General features: G+C 33.7%; 2 protein-coding genes and 1 long non-coding RNA gene across 4 annotated transcripts; 1 reads left to right on the top strand and 2 right to left on the bottom strand.

Moving 5' to 3' along the window:
• On the bottom strand, nucleotides 1-360 carry LOC120260980. The gene is made up of 3 exons (XR_005536533.1): nucleotides 291-360; nucleotides 146-199; nucleotides 1-57 (listed from the first exon to the last, which is right to left on the bottom strand). It is a non-coding gene; the product is annotated as an uncharacterized LOC120260980 (long non-coding RNA).
• Nucleotides 361-14699: 14339 nt separating this feature from the next.
• On the top strand, nucleotides 14700-15902 carry LOC120260573 (peptide methionine sulfoxide reductase-like). The gene is made up of 2 exons (XM_039268082.1): nucleotides 14700-15079; nucleotides 15435-15902. Exons 1-2 carry the CDS (start codon nucleotides 14762-14764, stop codon nucleotides 15687-15689), a joined length of 573 nt encoding a protein of 190 aa, XP_039124016.1. The 5' UTR covers nucleotides 14700-14761; the 3' UTR covers nucleotides 15690-15902.
• A 2294-nt stretch (nucleotides 15903-18196) lies between these two features.
• Nucleotides 18197-19926, bottom strand: LOC120260702 (vignain). 2 transcript variants are annotated; one of them, XM_039268254.1, is made up of 5 exons: nucleotides 19848-19926; nucleotides 19249-19741; nucleotides 18926-19161; nucleotides 18704-18844; nucleotides 18197-18622 (listed from the first exon to the last, which is right to left on the bottom strand). In XM_039268254.1, exons 2-5 carry the CDS (start codon nucleotides 19688-19690, stop codon nucleotides 18359-18361), a joined length of 1083 nt encoding a protein of 360 aa, XP_039124188.1. In that variant the 5' UTR covers nucleotides 19691-19741; nucleotides 19848-19926; the 3' UTR covers nucleotides 18197-18358. The 2 variants fall into 2 exon arrangements, with proteins under 2 accessions (XP_039124188.1, XP_039124187.1); XM_039268253.1 differs by having other exon boundaries at nucleotides 19249-19864.
• Between the last annotated feature and the right edge of the window lie 454 nt (nucleotides 19927-20380).

Genomic DNA, 20380 nt, shown 5'->3' with positions numbered 1-20380 from the left:
CATTTAGGTCATTGCTGACATGCCGTGTGTTTAAATCAAATTCTGGTAATGGTGGTTCTGCAATTGTCTATATTTGTTTGGCAGGTTGAACGACCCTAATTAATTGATGCACCATTTAATCAAATTGTACATAATATTGGCTTACCTCAGCCACAAAACCTTGTGCCAGTGATGTTCTTGCTGACATGTTTGTATTGTCCTGCTATACATGGAAACTAAATTTGGTTAACCACATGAGATTTAAATTGCATTAGAGAACAATTAAAAAAAAAAATAAAGACCACACCAACCTGCCCATGAAATCTCTTATCATGTCCTGTTGCACCACACATGCTGCATTTATTCTTCACACCCTTTTTACTAACTTTCCCCTTAGTAAAACCATGGTTTTCATCAATTTCTCAATTTCTCTCCTCCTTAGTATAAGTCTTCTGCCCCTCCTATTGTTCACTGGCTCTAGTGGGATGATGGGACATTGGCCACTCTTTGGCCATGAGTCCTTGTCATGAGTGGGGTTTAATATGTGCCTATATGTGTCCATAAAGGTTCTCACTTCATAGCATGAGTGTAGGTAGTCTTCAGGTTTTTCTCTATTGTAATATAACATAGAGACTTCATGACCACATGGAATAGCACTAAGTTGCCACCTCCTACATGAGAAATACCAATCTTTCTTGTCAACAACAAATTGACCATCAGGGCCTAGTACTTGGTATTTGTCTCCACCTAACCATGTGGCGGTATAGAACCAACTCAATTGCTTAGATCTCTCAAGTTTCATCAAAATTCTAGGGCAGTGGATAGTAGTGACTTTCTCCATTGCATCCCTCCTTTTTTGGATTCTTTTCATTAGTTGTGTCCTTATCATTTCATTCATAGTGATAATCCCTTTGGTCCTAGCTTCCAATATTAGACTGTTAAAAACTTCACATAGATTGTTCAATAGGATGTCACATTTGAATTGGCTTTGGAAATGAGATCTAGTCCAATGTTTGTGTTGTACCCTATCCTGATTTAGATCTCGGGCCTATTTAGATTTTTATGCTTGCATTAGGGATAGAATGGTCATTTAGTAGTAGTGCCATTTTGCATGTTTGCATAGTAGCTTTTATGTGAAAAATCAGGGGCAATTCCGTCATTTGGATCCATTTTCTATGATTTTGCAATTAAGAGGGCAATTAGGTCATTTCCTATATATATTTAAAAAAAAAAAAGAAGAAAAGAAAGAGAGAAACCTGGCTTCTTCTACTTCTTCATTTCTTTTCCTTCTTCATTTCTTGATCGGTCGACCCTAACCTTAGAAGAAATTTTTTTCCGGTGAGAATTTCCGGCGAACTCAAATACCAAACTCCTTCCTCCCTCACTCTTGAATCTGGTAAGCCTTAGATCCAATGTTTTTATTTTGTATTTCTCCCGTATTTCCTTGTTTTTAGAAATGTATAAAAACTTTGAATTCTCCATGGATTTGGTGATTTATAGGCTCAAATTGAAGCCAATGATTTATGATTCATGTATGAGAATGTTATTGAAGAAATTTTTTGATTTAGTGTTGTAAATTGGGAGAAAACCATAGTATAAGGTTCGGGTTTATTGTAACAACCTCGAAGTTACTGTAGCACCAAAAAAATTTTGAGGCTTTTCTGGTATTTCTTTAGTCCACATTGAAGCTCTCCTTCCCTGAACACATTGGAACTAGGTTTACTCCATTCTGAAGTTGTTTGGGTCCAAAATGACGATGTTTTGCCCTAAAACCCTAAGGTTTCGTATTAGACATGTATAATTGTATTTTCATGCATTTTCTTTTGCCCATCATTCTTATGTTCATTAGAATTAGGATTCCCTGCTTGTATTTAGGTGGTGAAGCATCCTCTAAGGGGAAGGAACTCACCGAACAGTGAGCGCGTCCTAGACGAGACGACTGGTTCTGTGAGTTGTTAAATTTATAATTGCATACATTTAATAAGAGTACTAAAGTATTTCTTCATGTGTTTTATAACATAAATTTGATGATAAGTGGTTTCCTTGAGATATATTTTGAACACGAATTTACTTGAAATGGTTAAACCTAGAATGCTTATACCTATTTATTTTGAAAGAAATATGTTTACTTGCATCTCCGTAATTATATGCAAATGAGATATGGTTTGATGTATATTTCCGTATTTATATGCAAATGGAACATGGTTTGATGTACATTTCCTAGTTTAAACATTGTATGATGGATTCTTTGAATTGGAAATTAGAAAGAATTACATTGTGGCATTCAGTTTTGATGGTGACGGCGGACTTTAGTCTGACACTGCAGTGTGGGGTTCCACGGTCCAACCTGATGGAAGGCGGCGTGGTTAACCCTGGTTTACCCTAGACAAGAGGTGTGTGTAGCCATTGACAGGGGGTTCTTTTATGTGAGAAACCCGGGGTCACCACACGGGGATCTCAGTGGCCAACACCAAGGAAAGGCAACCTTTTTAAATTTTTAAAAAGTTTTAAAAAATCCTTGGTGGTCCCATAGCTAGTCGCGGCCACGATTAGCGTGGGAATTGTTTTAGGACAGCCTGTGTTTTGGAGATATGTTCATTATGTTTTAAAATGTTATTTGCTTTTGATGAACTTTGTGTTATTTGTTAATATGTTGAATACTTGGAATTACTATTTGAAATACTTTATCACTCTATTACATCTATGCTGACACCACTCACTGGGTAACATCTGCTACTTACCACTCCCTTTCTTTTATCTTTTCAGATTGCGACATTGGACAGAGTTGTGCTGTGCAGCAATAGAGTGATTTATTTGTACTTCTTCTTTAGGTTTGTTATAGTATGCATGTAAAATTTATGGATCCACTAGACTTCACCTTTATGTGTTGTTCATGTATTTGTATTTTTTGGTTGTATCTGAAACCTTGATTTGTACTGTTGTTGATGCTACTTGTGTTTAGGGTCCCTAGTATCAGGGAACCCTATTGTGATCTTATTATTATTTTGTCATCTAGCTATATAATTGTGATAACAGGTTTATATTGAGCCTTACGGCGACCTGAAGATGGGGGTGTTGTGGGACCCACTTCTTGTCGTCGTGGCGGTTGCCACGTGCCTGGTTAGGTTCAGGGCGTGACAGTTTGGGTTTAATCTTTTGTATGTATTGAAATTCCCTTACAGACATGTCCTTTAAATTTTCCATGGATCTATCATATGCTGCCTTATATGTTGCTTTAGCACAAGACCAAAGCTGATCTTTCAGAGCTTTGCCCCTAAATGTGTGCCTAAAATTGGTGTAAATATTCCTCACACAATATCTATGCTCACTGTAGGGGAATGGCAGGCATTAGTCCCTAATGTGGGTAGGTTTAGGTTATATATTCAGTGTCAAGATGATACCATCATCCACATCCATAGCACATTGAGAACAAGTAAAATTCAACATAGAATAAATGCAGTCATTCCCAACATGTCTTAATTTATATACAATTAAAGTTTTAGTGAGGAAAGTAATAAATTAACTCTATGATCATAATTAAAGTTTTGAACTGAAATAATTAAAATATGTGCAATGGAACCTATATCTCTCACCTTCTGCCTATCAGTTATGAAGGCCCATATATGGTTGTCCATAATTCTGAGATCCTGTGCAAGCAATTGCAAGAATCAGGTCTAGTTCTCCTTGTTTTCTTTGTTGACTATAGCCCACGCAATGGGATAGATGCAGCCATTTGCATTTATCCCCACAGCTGACAAAAGCTGTCGCCCATATACTCCTTTCGGAAAACAGCCATCAAGGGACACCATTTGCCTACAACCTGCTAAAAACCTTCACTACTAGAAAGTAGGGCTATTGCAACCGATTTTTACCAACCGGTTATTTCCGTATCTAATTGCAACAAGTTTGCGACAGTTTTGCGACGGTTCTAACATTTAAACTAATTAAGTATATTCATAGCATAAAAGTAACTGCTTAGCGACCAAATTTTGGTTGTTGTTTATGCACAAACTCTGCGACCACATCTCAGTTGCAATTTTGGTTGCAATTTTTGTCACTGACAAAAGTCTAATGTGATTTTTGTCGCTAATTTTGGTGTGAAGGAGCATAAATTATGTGACATTTCAGTGACCCCACATTGGTCGATATTTCAATCTTAAATATGTGGCCAAAATAAGTCAGTCACTAAAGTAGCAAATATTTTAATAAATTACAACCAACTTACGACCAAAAGTTTCAAGTGCCAACTTTGCGACAACACTACGGTCACTATTTTGGTCACAAATAGGCGACCAAAATTCTATGGTTGCTAAAATAGAGAATGTTTAATAAATTGCAACCAATTTTTGATAAAAATTTGCCACTATCATAGTTCGGTCGTCATTGCAGTTGCTAAATTTTGGAGGGAATAGTTAGAGATTAGGCGCCAACTTTGCAACGACATTTCGGTCACTATTTCAGTCACAACTCTGCAACCGAAATTGGATAGTTGCTAAGATAGCAAATGTTTAAAAAATAAATTGCAACTGATTTATAACCAATATTTGTGACTATTATAATTCAGTTGCAGTTGTTTCTAAATTTTGGAGGGAATTGTGAGAGATTAAGCGCCAACTTAGCAACCACATTACGATCATTATTTCGGTCACAAGTCAACGACCAAAATTGGGCGGTTGCTAAATTTACTAGTTCGGTTGCTAATTGGCGACTGAAGTTAGTTGGTCACTAAAGTATTGAATTGCCTACCAATAACCAGTAACAATGTTAAATTTTTCAGTTGCCATTTAACCTAAGCTAAGTGTGTGAACAACAATGTCCAAATTAAATTTTCTTTGTTTTTTATATACAATAGATCAATGTAATTTATTAGTAATTTATTAGTGTTAAGATTCATCCCATCTAAATATGAAAAGTCAGTACACATGTGTCATTACACCAATAATTATTTTTATAGAATATGTTGTTGGTATGATATCCGTTACTCTTTTTTCTATATTGCATAAAATAAAATAAATATTTTATGCCAATTTCACATAGAATAATAGTATGAAATCAAATTTGTTTGTGTGCTCTGGAATATATTTAATATATATATTTTCTAATTTAATAATAATTGAACAATAATAACTATGTAATGTTATTTATGTATCTTTTATATTTTAAGTTTAACAGTAAGTTTAACAGTAACTCTTTAGTAACTTTAGTTTTATAACCTCCTAACTTTAAGCTGGCTAATAATCATAATTAATCAATATTTATCTACAATAACATTTTATCTTTTACTAATTTATTAATTAATATTTTAACTAAAATATTTGGGTTGGATTTATGTTATTGGAACAATTTTAAACTTTTGATGTGATTGAGGGCTATCAAGAAAAGATAATAATTTAATACAATAATTGTTGTAAATTTCACGACAATAACAATTAAAAGATCAATTTTGTTTGGTTTAAATATTTTAATAATTTTTAAAAATTAATTATGAATTTATTTTAACATGAAATTTAATAGAAAACTTTAGTTATTAAAAATGTTTAATTTACTATTAATATATGTATTACTTATCTAAATATTACTTTTATAACAATATATAATAAATGATATAATTATAGAATAAATAGAATTTTATCCACAACTGCATTTATATTTAAATTATTTAGTATATTTGAATTTGAATTTGAATTTTATATTGACTTAAATATATCTTCTTAAAACCATCTTACAAACTTTAAAAAATTAATTTTTGATTTAGATTTCCCTCTAAGCCTTAAATATATCTCCAAGCCTTAAATATATCTTAAGGCTTGGAGGGTAATTTTAAATATCTTCTAAGGGGCCGTTTGGTTCGTGGTAATTACATATTACCACGTAACGAGATTATCATGGTAATATGAGTGGGAATGTTATATGGTTGAGAATATTGCGGTAATTTAATATAACCATGTTTGGTTGGGAAGTCTTATTACCGTGAATAGTTCATTACCGTCATGATAATTAATTTGTTAAAATATAAAAAGTTATAAAATTATCATGGTAATCCAAGATAAACACCAAATTTGGTGGTAATAGGATTACCACTTTCTTGGTAATATTTATAAGTTGGTAATGTGATATTACTATCCACATTACCAACGGTGCAATACCAAACGTGGTAATATTTTCAGACTACCACGTAACACGTGGTAATCTTTCTATATTACCACGAACCAAACGACCCCTAAAAGTTATCCATACATATACATACACACACACACATATATATATATAAAGCATCCTTAAAAACTAAAAAGTTAACCTTGTTTTCCATCCAATTCTCTCTCTCTCTCTCTCCGGCTTGCTTTTTCTTTTCTTTTTCTTTCTCTCTCGGCCGGCGAGCCTTTCTCTCTTTCTTTTCATTTTTCTTTTCTTTCTCTCTCGGGTGGCGTGCTTTTCTCTTCCTTCTTTCTTTTTATTTTTTTATTTTTCTTTCTTATATTCACTTGGAGTTTTGACTACACATTAAGATACGGTCTTTTCTTTTTAACCACTTGGAGCTTTGGAGTAGACATCAAGACACTACCGGCAAGAGTTTCTAGATAAGTACCATACTTGATACTTCTCTTTATCCTTATTTTGAATCCCTAAATTTGATATTTAGGTTTTCCCCATCAATCCTCTCTCCCCTCTCTCTTTGCATATTTTTTGGAATTAGGGCTTCATTCAAACCCTAGCTTCACAACTTTTGCCTAATGTATTTATTTATTTATTTATTTTCCTTTGCTTTATAATTCTACCAATGAATTGGTTTCTTTTTTTTTTATTCTTTTTTATTTCAAGAATTTTGTGAAAGATTGCATAATAGAACAAGTAATATCTCATTTGGAATTTGTAGAACAACTCTCATGTTGGAATATGGTCTTATTTTTATTAGCACGTAATAAAAGGGGATTTGCGTAGTGTCCAAAAGTTTACTAGAAAGCATGTATGTTAAATGTCAATAGAGTTGATATGATGGTTATGTTAATCAAATATATGTACACATTCAACATATTAAAGCAATTTAATAACTATTTGATGATAATTAAGCTGGATAAAAAAATATGATAATTAATTAACAAATAAAGAAATGTACATGAGAAGAATTTAATTAATTAACACATAATCATCATCTCATGATCTCATCTATCTATAGTCTATAATGATATATAATAATCTATAATCCATTCACTTTTGATCATGCCCACATCTACTATTGTTCTTTGACATAATAGAAACAAAGATAAGATGGGACAAAGAAATATAATGCTTAATTATTAAGTGATCAAGCACATCCGAATATTTTAAGAAGAAGACAAGAAAAAATGATATTTGCATAACATGGGAGCCTCATCACTTATTTTATAATTTTTTTTAATGTTGGTTTAGAACTATCATAACAAATGTTAATTTAATTTAGTGTTGATCTAGCCCCATAAAGTAGAATAGTATGGAGTTGTTGGTAAATTGTGGAATATATATATATATATATATATATATATATATGTATGTATATATATTGGATGCTTTGATAATAGAGTGGCATTTCTTTTAAAATTCATAAAAAAATTATATCTTTGTTGTGATCATCGATAATTTATGGGGTACGGAGAAATAGCAACAAAAAAAAAGCATCTGATAATAGAAAATCAGGAAGAGAAGGGTCATTAGCAAATCATTGTGGGGGATCAAGAGGATTTGAATATACAAAGGCAGCACTAGCAAGTTTTCTTTTATTCTTTTACTTTTATATATTTGAGGTTACTACACTAATATAAGTTTTTGTGAATAAACATCATTTGCTTTAATTTTTTGTAGGAAAAGGAATACAATCGTGAAGTTATATATGCTGAGGTGTATAATCGAACCCATCGAAAAGACAAAAGGAACGGTCATTTTGTTGATAATAAATCAAGATTTATTTATGTAGGTTCCCATCTTTTAGCTCTTAATAGTTCTATCTTTTGCTTCATTTCATAATGTTTAAATCTAAATATAGGAAAAATTTGAGGAGATTGCCAAACAAAAGTACGGTGAGGACTACATGAATAATGAAGAAAATAGTTTTGAACTTGTGTGGTCAGAAGCATGTGGTGGACCAAGCAAAGGATGACTATATAGTGTTGGGGATGTCTCATTGTTAAACTTTCATAGATTACCCTCTCAATCTATGAATCAAGAACAAGCCCAACAAGAACATGAATTACAAGAGAAGATAGAAAAGCAACAGGAGAAGATAGAAGAACAATAGAGTAGTGATGCACTATTTGTTTTTTTATTTGTTGGATATTTAAAAGTTTAGATTATTGGATGTTTAACATGCTTAACATTTTTAATAACTGTTATTGATTATTTTAGAAGATTGCTATAGGTGTAATGAATATTTTCCCTAAAGTAGCATTTTAATATAATTGTTATTTTTCAGTTTTGATGTTAGCAATTGCATTTAATTGTAAAGTTGCAACCAGTGTTAGCAAATTAATTTGCAACCGTTTAGTTGAATGATAATTAGCAACTGAAAATCAATTACCAAACAACGACCAATTCTACAACAAGAAGTTACGGCATTAGCAACTAATATTAGCAACTAAATTAGAAATTGTATTAGCAACTAAAAGTTAGCCACTAAAAAAAACAGTTATAAAATAGCTACCGATTTAACAGCTAGAAACAGTTATAAATGTAGCAACCAAATAGCTACTAAAATGAAGTTGGTAAAATACATCGCATTTCTAGCGACCGATATGCTAGCAACGGATTAGCGACATAGTAACTAAAAATAAGTTGCACCATGTATTAGTTAGCTACCAATTTATAATTTCACACGACAGACAATGATGAGTCGCAACTCTATGTGATCGAATATGCAATCAGTTGCATAACATATTTGCTACCATGGTTTTTAGCCACCAATGATTGTGACCATCAATTTAGTGGCTAAATTAATTTAGCCACTGAATTTAATACATTAGCTACTGAAAATGTCGGTCGCAAAAGCCCTGATTTCTAGTAGATATACATACCTTGGAAGACCCCTTCATAGGTCTTAATAATAAATGTTGATGAGGGGTGTGTCCTCATTATCTCCAGCCTGTAATCATTTAATCTGCCCATTTGTGATGCCTCATCACCATCTATAATCCTATTTAATACAAAAAAAGCATAATTAAGAAAAGCCAACATGCATATGAAAATACAAAGAAAGGTTTACCTAAGTGCAATACATTTTGCCCTATAAGCTTTTAATCTATTGATGTCCATAGCTTGATTCATCTTCACAGCTTGTACAATACCAGAAATTTTCCAATTTGAGTCTGCCCTAAATTGCTTAAAATAGTGTCTAGTTATCCAGTCAGCATTCACATGTCTATTGGTGTAGTCCCTAGCACACTCATGCTCCAAGACAACTGATTTTATCTATATTGTATTCTTGTCATCAACCATAAGTGATGCCCACAAATAGAATGGGCATCCTTTCTTACAAAATGCCTTGTACCTTTTCTTTGTATTGGGTCTAAAATTCATTACATATCTGTTCTTTATGCCATAATTTTTCACTACATCTTTAAACTGTTTGAAGCTCTTGAATTTCATCCCAATTCTAAACACTGGATTCCTCATGTCAATCTCTTCATTGAACTCAGAGTACTTAGGTCTAGGAGGGGCCACATCTTCTTCATCTGTTGAAGAACATGACTGAAATCCATCTGAGTCAGCATAGTCGGATTCTGCAAAGTCACCATAATCCACTTGTGTAGCTTCACTGCCAATGTTAGCATTTAGTTTTGATCCACCAACATGATTAATCTCCTCTTCCTCACCATCATCACTGAATTTATAATCTGAGTCTTCAAAGTCACACTCATCATCTTTACTATTCCTTCTGCCATGCCCCCTAATTAAAATGTCCTCCATGTTCTCATCATGTACAGAATCCTCTTCATCCTCCATCATAGGTTTTCCACCATTGGGGAGTCCAACACAAACACACATCTCCTTGCTACACCCCACTGAATTAGCCATTTTTAGGGCATCTAGGTCAGTTTTTACCTCTTTGTAACCTCTATCATTACTTGTTATGTCTAACCACCAAATAGAACAACCATCAATCTTCAAATTCAACTTCATGGCCATTGCTATTAGTTCTACCTTGGATATCTGGTCAGCATGACAATAATCAATATATCCTGCTATGGCTTCTACTTCACCAATCTTGTAATGCATCTTTATGGTAAATAACCCAGCATCTGGTACTGTTTCACAAAAGTCTAAAGATCATTTAAAATGGCAGGACTGAACAACCTTGTACTTGTAATTTTTTAAGTGTCATTAAGGGAAATAGATTGAAAAACATTTATAAAAAAACTGACAACAAGACCTAAATAGATTGAAAAACATTTTAAAAAAAATTTTAGGTAAAACAACTATTGGCAAAAATTAATGGCACAAGCTTACAGGAAAAAAATTTAGGAACCAATCCTATAGTTCATGATCCCAAAATTAGGAATTAAATACAAAAAACAATGTAACAATGAACAAAGATATCTCCAAACATAGAAATCTCCATTCAATCAAATATATAAAGATCCCATTAAAAGATGCATAATTAAAACAAAAATTAACCGAAATGGGGAAAACATGATGGATTATTTACTCAACAATTGTGACAATTACATAGAGGGAATACACAAAACTTCTCCATCCAGGAAAAGGACCTTAAAATCACATAACAATCTCATAATTAAAGAGTTGAAATGTCTCCATGAACTCAATTAATAAAAAAACAACATAACAACTTCATGTTATACACAATCCAACAAGATTTAAGTAGATCTACAGAAAAGAAACATATGCAAACTTATGTAACCAAGCAAAATTTTTTTCCACATTACAATTAAACAAATGTTGTCACTGAGATATCTATGACATCGTTATATGCGCAAATGTTTGATGTGTGGTGTAAGAGATCAGTACAATAAGATCTGTTGAAAGACTATGTTACTTTATAAAGGTCATAAAATTATTTACAAATATCATATAAAACCTCAAAATTATGAAATTTGGGCCAAAAAAAAAAATGAAACAAAGGGCATGACCTAATGGAGGAGAAACAATAGACCATCTATTTTGAGAGAAACATCTTAATAAAAAAAAATTATGAATCCACAAACATGCTCTAAAATTTTATCTTAAATCATGGTTATCCAATAAAACTGATCTCTTGGCTATTAAAAATCTCAACAATAAAACTAACCTCTCATCTTACCTTCTGCAGAAAAATATTTTTCCCTTAAAAAAAGCTTTTGAAAACATTAGTTACAAGCCATCAATCATCAATCTTAACTTTGTTTCAATTCCTACAAACAAAGTATTCAGATCAAAGGCCATGCCCATCATTATCTTCATAAACCTAATTTACTAGTGCTTTCTCCAAATGTTTGTCTCTAATTATCAAAACATAAAAAGATCAAAATGGAATTTAAAGGACATCAAAGCACAAATATGCCACAAAACACTAACAAGAAACCCACACAAACAATCAGCCAAAAATACCAAGAAAAAAAATGAGAATAGACACTAAATCGGCAACATGTGAAGAGGGCCACAAGAACACACTTACAGTACTCGGGGGCTTCATCCCACGAGTGTCGTACCTCCTAATTTACAGCCATATTCACTAGAAATACCTCCCTCTACTACTTTTCCGACATCAAAGACTTTCCCTTTAGTCACCCTCGTGGAGAAGTTAGGCCAACACCATCGAAACCCTCAACTATTACCCAACCCTAACTCCCTTTCAGACCAGGAAGAGGAGGTTCTTATCTTGATTTCTTTCTCTTGTCTTGTCTCCCTTTGGCTTTCTCTAGACGATGGGGGTTTGACAACATGTGGGAGAGCTTTTTCCAAGACACGCTACCACCATCTGACGTGGAATGCTGACTCATCCACACTTGGCTGACGAGGACTACAGCCACCAAGTGGCTGCCCAACTTGGAATGAAGCGTGCATCATGCCTGCTGACTGTGTACATTTGGCAGCCACATCAGCATACTTAGTTGGAGTGACCTGCCAGTGTAACTCAAACACAACTTGAGTAGCCTTCTTGATACAAATTAAAGCAAGGTTATCAAAAAGAAACAACCCATTGTTTGGATGTCAAGATTGGAGTGGGAGTGAGGGTGGATTGGATGTAACCCTATGTTTGGGTATACATCAATGGGAGTGAGGGGGGATTATGGAGGAAGTGAGACTCACCCATGTGAGTGAGTCTCACTCACCACACAATTTGGGGGATTGTCGGGGGGATTGGGCAACTTGAATATGAAAATGACTAATATGCCCTTATATATATATATATATATATATATATCATATTTTACAAGGTGTTTTTAATTGTTTTGATTTTTATATTACATTGTTGTTCTTGTGCAAAAGAAATAATTATTATAGTTAACTTCTTTTATTGGAACTATTTATAATTTAATTTGTAATTAATACCATTAGTTAATAGCTAATTAATGATATTATTACTTAAATGCAAAAAAATTAGAATGAAATTGTAGCATTATAAAGTTAAATATTTATTTTTTATAATTAATTAATTAAATTTTTTAATATTTTTAAAAAAAATATAATTAAAAATAACTCATTATTATATATACAATAATATTTGGTTTGCATAAAGGGCATAAGTGTCATTTTATCATATTAACTTTTTTTACTTTTTCCATTCGTAATAAATTACACTCTTCAAACCTTACCAACCAAACACATTCTTTATTCTTACTCCTACTCCACTCCCCCTCATGTTACTCCTATCTCATTCCTCCCTAAATCCAAGTGTCTTGTATGTAATAGTAAAGTTTGGTATGTGTCATGCAAGAAATAGTAGGGTTTGGTATATGCCATGTCATAAATAGTATGACTTAAGGGTTTAGTCTTGGAGCTTATATAAGGTCCCTTAGTTTGTAAAGAGTGGGCATTCTTATCCTTACCCACACCTATCTCATCCATTATCCACCCTTCATCCTAAATGAAATAAAGAAAACCCTTTCTGTGAATACATCTCTCTCTCTCTCTCTCTCTCTCTCTCTTTTGTTTATGCATCCTTCTACTCTCTCTTCTTGAGAGAGCTTCCGCCCTAACCTTTACTTCACTTGGATGAGCCACACCAAAGTAAGTTGAAAGGCATCCCCAACGACCTCTCCATCGTCCCCCGAGGTTGGCGTGATCACGGTCGAGTTTTTTGTCAGAATAAAGTATTTTAAAAAAAATCTTATGCAACAACAAGATCCACAACATGTAATATGATAGAAGTTAAAACTTCGCAAATAACTTTACTTGATTCATAATTATTGAATGTAAAAAAACTTGTTTTTTAGTTTTTTGTTGATTTTTTAATTTTTATGGGTTTTTTAAAAAATTATCTAACTTTCATCATGGACATTCTCTCGCCGACTCGCTCAACCTTCACTGCCTTAGAGTGTACTAACCTTTCCCTATCTCGTGATCTAGGCCACCCTCTAGAGCCTCCAGGTCTAAAACCCCGAGGTGTTCCACTTTGCATAATTACTTAGAAGAGTAATTTTTTGTAATTCAAATGATTATCTTTTAGTATGTGAGAGTTCATCCGTTCCAACTTTCAGAATTCAGACTTACCTCCACACTTTTTTCCCCCTTTAACAGACCTCCTGTCCTTCTGACGGGTACTTTTTGGTGTTCTCCAGTTTGTCTTACTCCTCATATTAGTTAGATTAACTCTTTTCACATAAAAGATTCATTTTTAAGCTCAAAATATTTTTTTCAAAAGATATATACAAAACTCATTTTTTTTTTTAGATTTTTTGATAAAGGTTCATGGATCAAATAAAAGTCATACTATCAAGATAAAACTTATTATCTACATATTGGGGACCCCGTTAAGGGTTTTACCCCTGCATGGTAAACATTACTTTGAAGTTTTCTTTGAAGAAAGTAACGATAGCTCTGATACCACTAGAACCACACACACCGAAGTCCCACCAGCCTCGGGGACGGTAGAGAGGTCGTTGGGGATGCCTTTCAACTTACTTGGGTGTGGCTCATCCAAGTGAAGTAAAAGGCAGAAGCTCTCTCAAGAAGAGAGAGTAGAAGGATGCATAAACAAAAGAGAGAGAGAGATGTATTCACAAAAAGGGGCTTCTTTATTTCATTTAGGATGAAGGGGGATAATGGATGAGATAGGTGTGGGTGAGTATGGATGTGGGTAAGGATGAGAATGCCCACTCCTTACAAACTAAGGGGTCTTATATAGGCTCCAAGACTTAACCCTTAAGTCATATTATTTATGAAATGAAATATACCAAACCCTACTATTTCTTACATAACACATATCAAACTTTACTATTACAGACAAACACTTGCCAAATTTCAACAATAAAAATATTATTGCTACAGTTACAAACTCATTTTAGACACTAAAAAAAAAAACAATCGACTATTTACATATTACAAATAAACAAGACTGCTTTCCTAGCCTTAACCAAAATGTCTTCATCTGGGATCTGAATGAAGGTTTTCCTAGCCTTAACCAAACGCCCAAGTAACCTGGCAAAAAAATTTACTCCTGTCATCCAACTTTTTCTTGAACCTTTTCAATACCAAATCAAGGTCAAACTCAGCTAATTCTCACCGGCAGTGAGCTTATGATACCTCCCCTAAATAAAAACTCAAACCTAACCCTCCATTCAATCCCATCTTCGTCTTCATCGGATTGCCGAAGAGAATGTCAACAAGCAGCACTAACCCTGCCCAGGGCCCGGACGTCGATGGGCAGGAGAATCCGGCGCTAGAGCTGGCGCAGTTTGCCGCCGGGTGCTTTTGGGGCGTGGAGCTGGCTTTCCAGCGCGTCGAGGGCGTTGTCAAGACGGAGGTCGGCTACTCCCAGGGCACCCTTGATAAGCCAACCTACAAGGACGTCTGCAGAGGTGACACCGCCCACGCTGAGGTCGTCCGCATCCACTTTGATCCTTCTCTTTGCCCTTACACCACTCTTCTTTCCCTCTTTTGGTCTCGCCATGATCCCACCATTCTCAATCGCCAGGTTCATTCTTCTTTCCACTCTGTCCAGTATCATTTTTTGTGTTTTTATTTTTTTCCTTCTTGGTTTTGTGTTAAAATTGGTGTTGGTGGATTGGAGGTAAAGTGACAATCTTGTAAGAATTGAGACTGATCAATGTTGAAAGAACTGTTTAGCATGTTCTTTTTGTATGATTTATTGTCAATTTGAAGTTTCTCGTTTGGTAACTCCTGAAAGTTCCATGATTTTGCCATGTCTGAACATTTTTTTTTAGGCTTTGATGATCTTTGCAGTTATGATCATCATCGATTGTTATTGCTTATGCACTTACCAGTTAAAATGTAGCTAAAATTGATTAATTTCTGAGATGTTTTCATAGGGTAATGATGTCGGCACTCAGTACCGGTCAGGGATTTATTACTACAATGAGAATCAGGCTAAACTGGCAAGAAAGTCACTGGAAGCAGAGCAAGTGGAATTTGGCAACGAGAAGATTGTCACAGAGATCCTTCCAGCAAAGAAATTTTATAGGGCAGAGGAGTACCACCAACAGTACTTGGAGAAAGGGGGAGGTAGAGGACTAAAGCAGTCTGCTGCTAAGGGATGTAAGGATCCGATACGATGCTATGGTTAACCTCTGGGTCGGTAACTTTGGTTTCATTTTTACCTTATGGGATTAGATCTTTATAATGAAGCAAAGGATATTTGATGTGAAGGCAATAAAGGGACATTAGACTAGAAAATCATGCATGCTTTCTCCTTGTAATCTTGCTTTGAGAATTCTGGTCTTTTAGTCACTGTTTAAGGTTAAAACCTTAAAAATGAAATTAAGGGATGTTGAACACAATGACCTTGCTTTCATTCAGTTTGTCTGCTAAAATTCTAATATTCTATTTGCTGATTATATGTTTTCAAGGATAGGGTTCATAAAACCAGTGCCTAAGCATAAGAGTTTTCATTGAAAAATATTTAACTGCTATTTGTTAAATATCTGGCTATATGGATGCACATTGCATGGCTTAAGTATGTATTATTTGTTAGACTTATATTTTAAATGATAACAAACATTTCATATTCATTTCTAGGTGCTCAGTGATTTGAGGCTAGTTCATGTTTGTAGGAATAAGTAATAAAACTATATCTGTGCTCGGCTTAGGCTTATATAGGCCTGTGCGGTGCCTGCCCTGTTTGAAATCCTTATGTCCACTTCTCTTCCTTTAAAACAGTATTAATATCTGTATTCCTATCCCTTTAGTTAGTTTCTGAAGCTAATACTGATGGTTAAAATTTTTTATATTCCCCATGATTGTTATGGTTAAAATTTTTTATGACTTTCCTTTTGAAAATTAAACGTGGGTGGCATTAATAGAATTGAGAATGGTGATCAATTAGATTGAGAAATAGTTGTTTCAAGTTTCAACATGAAAACATTTTCTTGGCTTTTAGTGAGTTCTGGTAGAAAACTGGCACAAACTTGAGATGCTATTGCAGTTTCCATAGTTTGTATTTTGGTTTCATTTTTGCAAATAGAACTGGATGATTATATAGGGTAAACTCAAGGCCAATTTTGTGTATATTGCAAATACCATTGGCCATAGCCTATCCAGATGCAAACTATATATGCTGTACCATGGTTTTAGAATTACATTGAATCATATACTCTGTTTCTTTTTTCCCCCTTTTTTTCTGATTATATTGATGCTTTCCACATTGTAGATTATCTGTCATACATTAATATAAGGTTCTTTCATAAAAAGCTTCACATGTGGTTCTAGTAGCACTAGCAAACTTCTCCCGCCCTTTGTATTTATTTCTGACACATCCAAAATTTACCTGAATGATGCCAGCCATTTATGGAAGCCAACTTGATTCCTTTCTTCTTGTATCCTGGGTGTAAACCTTGATTTTCCTTGCAGTGTCATAAACCTAAGTGAGCTACTTTTTGTACAATACTAATTGTTCCACCTCTTAGAGCCTTGTCCTATGCTTGTTTTGTTACTTTGTATATCTCTGTCTGGATTTGATTCAGTTTAGTTAACTTTTGATTTACTTAATTTTTTTTTAAAAATTATTAGTTTATGATTTTCATTAGTTTGAGAGTTGAATATTAAAAATAACTTCAAAATTTTAATGTTAAATTTTGATATTTAATTAATATTTACTTTATCTTTTAATGTTAATTTTAATTTTAATTAAATATTAGTAATGAATTGTTATTGCTTTAGTTTATTTTAGTTAATTTAATTTAATTTTGATTGATGTTTTGTTTAATTTGCTATTGCCGTAGTGGCAAAATATTAAATAATCAAACATTATTATTTTGTTTTAAAAAAAAAAAAACATTTGTGAAAGGTTTTATTATGTCTAAATCATGCAGACCAAATGATTGTGGAATAAAGGCGAATATAATAAACTATTATATGGGAAACTTTTGCGAATAAGTAGTCTTATTCATGACAGTGGGAAGCATAATATATTAATCTAGTATTATGGAGAACAAACACAGATAGCCTCCCAACCCTTCAATCGTTGTAGTATCATTTAGTTTGTTTTCATCAGTCGAGTTCAAGCAAGTTTAACTTTAAGTTGAGTTTGTGTTATTGGACTTTAATTTAAATGGATTTAATCAACTTAGGGTCAAGATATCTATTAAATTTGGATTAGACCTTGACCAACCTTGTTTTAGACATTAATTATAGTGGTAGATGACCAATTTGAGCAATGGAATCCACTTTGTCCCCTTCAATTACGTAGATCTACACTGTTGTTCAAGATAGACTCTGGGTTATTGAAGTCAGACATCTGGTCGTGAGATCCACATCATTATATAAAGTTTGCATATATGTATATATATTATGTGTTTGTCATTTTATATCTAATTAATGATGGGATTAGAGAAAATGTAAGAATAAAACAATACCGCCCAAACTTTCAGTTGATTGTGCAGTTCAAGGATCAAAATAAACATTTGCCCATTATGTATATCTGAAAATAAGATCAAAGAGAAAGGTGAAGATAACATGTATTTTGTATAATTAAGTAAATTTTAATTTAGTCCTATCCAAATATAGTTGCTGGTCATTTTTGTTAGTTCTTTTTGGTTGCGTATATGTTACTAACAAAAATGACCTCAATAAAAGATGATCATGAAAACAAATTCTTACACTCAAATTTTCAAACAAAGCTTAATTTGTTTGATTTATTACTAGTAACATTGATGCTTATATGACATGAACGACTAGAAATAAGATAAGTTTGTGGACTTTCGGTCATAACAGATGCTCCTAGAAGTTTAAAAAACTTTTAGAGTTCATCTTTGTGAGTTTTCGTCTTCTTTTCAGTGGGATTAGATGATGTTTTGATAGGGTATGATGCTTCCATTGCAATACCACATAGTCCTCCTTTTCTTGATGTGCCTCGTTGCATCCTAATGTAACCTTTCTCACCCCATTCCGGCCCCCATGAGTTCTTTACGGTCCAGTATTTGGTCCCATCTTGAGTGATTCCATATCCAACAATGGCAACCCCATGATCTAGGTCTGTGCCACATTCTCCAGTGAACACTCCCTGCATTTGAAGTTTCAAACATATTTAGCACTGAAATTTTGGAGTTTTTCTTATTGAAAATAAAGTACAAAGATGATGTACCTCAGAGTAGAATTGAAAATCAGTGCCACTTGCTTCAATAGCAACTGAAACAGGTTGATTGGCTACTGCTTTCAGTAGAGCATCTTCATCATTTTCAGGGACATTGACATGCCCATCAATTACCACAAGAGGTGAGTTTTCCTACATTTTGATTATCAAAAAAATATCATCTGTGCCGACATTCATAAATGAATAGTATTAAATTAAATTTTAATTGATTACCTTTAATGTATCACAAGTTCCTTCTTCTGCTTCATAAGGATAGTTGACCTCAGTTGTTAGCCCACCAATTTTCTTGATGAAGTCAAATGCTAGGTCCATGAGTCCTCCGTTACAACCTTGATTTTCACCTTTGTCACAGTCAATTAGCTCTTGTTCGGACAAAGATAATAACTTGTTTGTCTTGATTTTGTTTATTCCTTCAACAGCAACCACGGTCGAGAATGCCCAACAACTCCCTATATGTATAAACATCACTTTAATCAATAATGATCATATTCGTAAAGTACTTGTGTTTTTTTAAGTACTTTTGAGTAAAAGATTACCACAATATCCTTGATCTTTGACACCAGTAACGGCCCCCTTCTGCCTCCAATCCATGGAGACAGGGAGATCATTAGTCTTAGCGTGGGTGAAGTTACTAGTGCCACGCGGTTCTCCTCGAAACATCATATGATGATTTATTCTAGAGCCAGCATATGTCTTCCGAAATTCTTCGTTAGTCAAGTCTCCGAACTTGTTGAGCCTTAACTTGTAAGGCGCATCGTTCTTATTGAATTCATGAATGTACCGAACATTTGCTTTGAACACGTTGAACTTCCTATGCTTCTCGACGATATCTCTTGTCACCGTGTGATAGCTTCTCCACCTCTCATATAAATCCCACAGACTCTCCTCCGACTCGAGATCCTTCTCATTGAATGGAATGCTCATTCCAACTCCAAACAAAAGCACGAAAACCACCCCAACCAGAAGAGCTCTCTCCATTTCAGTCTTCCAATAAACTCAATGATAATAGTAAATGCAAATGAGCTTGAACTTTATAAAATAGTGCCCAAGAGTGTGAAGCAAAGGTAGAGTTAGTGTTTCTTGTGGAACACAAATATGGAACCAAACTAAGCAAAGCAAAGAAATGGTATCTTACCTGCCAGTAAACTGTTTCTATTATTGATGTTCAGATGTTGGAAATGATGTGAATGCCTACATATATATATATATTGATAATAACATGAGTGTTTGAAAGCAAGAAATTATGGGAGTAATAGAAAGCGAGAAAAAGGAAAGGTGTTGCTTTTAAGCAGAAATATAATTCTGCAAGTATTTTAGTTTGTATCTGCACGCCAAACCGTTTTGAAGAGAAATCCAAAATGATGGTGATCTTCATTCAAATGGATCTCTTTTTGTATAACTCGAACTTTCTTCTTTTTGAACCAGAAAAGAAAAAAAGCTGCTAAATAGCAAAACAAATCTCATTGTTCCCTTCTTTGATGACTTCTTGTTTGTTGTAGAGATAAAAAAGTTGTGCACAAAAGGTGGTGTTATTATGTTTCTGGCACGGATCTTAAAGTACACTTGGTGGGTTGTGTGATTTATTCTATTAAACTTACTAGATAGATTGTGAAAAAAATAGTTATAAGGTTTAATATAAAATTTTTGGTATCCCAATCAATCAATTTT

This window comes from Dioscorea cayenensis, chromosome 5, assembly GCF_009730915.1.
Source record: "Dioscorea cayenensis subsp. rotundata cultivar TDr96_F1 chromosome 5, TDr96_F1_v2_PseudoChromosome.rev07_lg8_w22 25.fasta, whole genome shotgun sequence".
Taxonomy (NCBI): domain Eukaryota; kingdom Viridiplantae; phylum Streptophyta; class Magnoliopsida; order Dioscoreales; family Dioscoreaceae; genus Dioscorea; species Dioscorea cayenensis.
The sequence above is the reverse complement of the archived record's forward strand: the minus strand, read 5'-3'. Positions and strand labels throughout refer to the sequence as shown.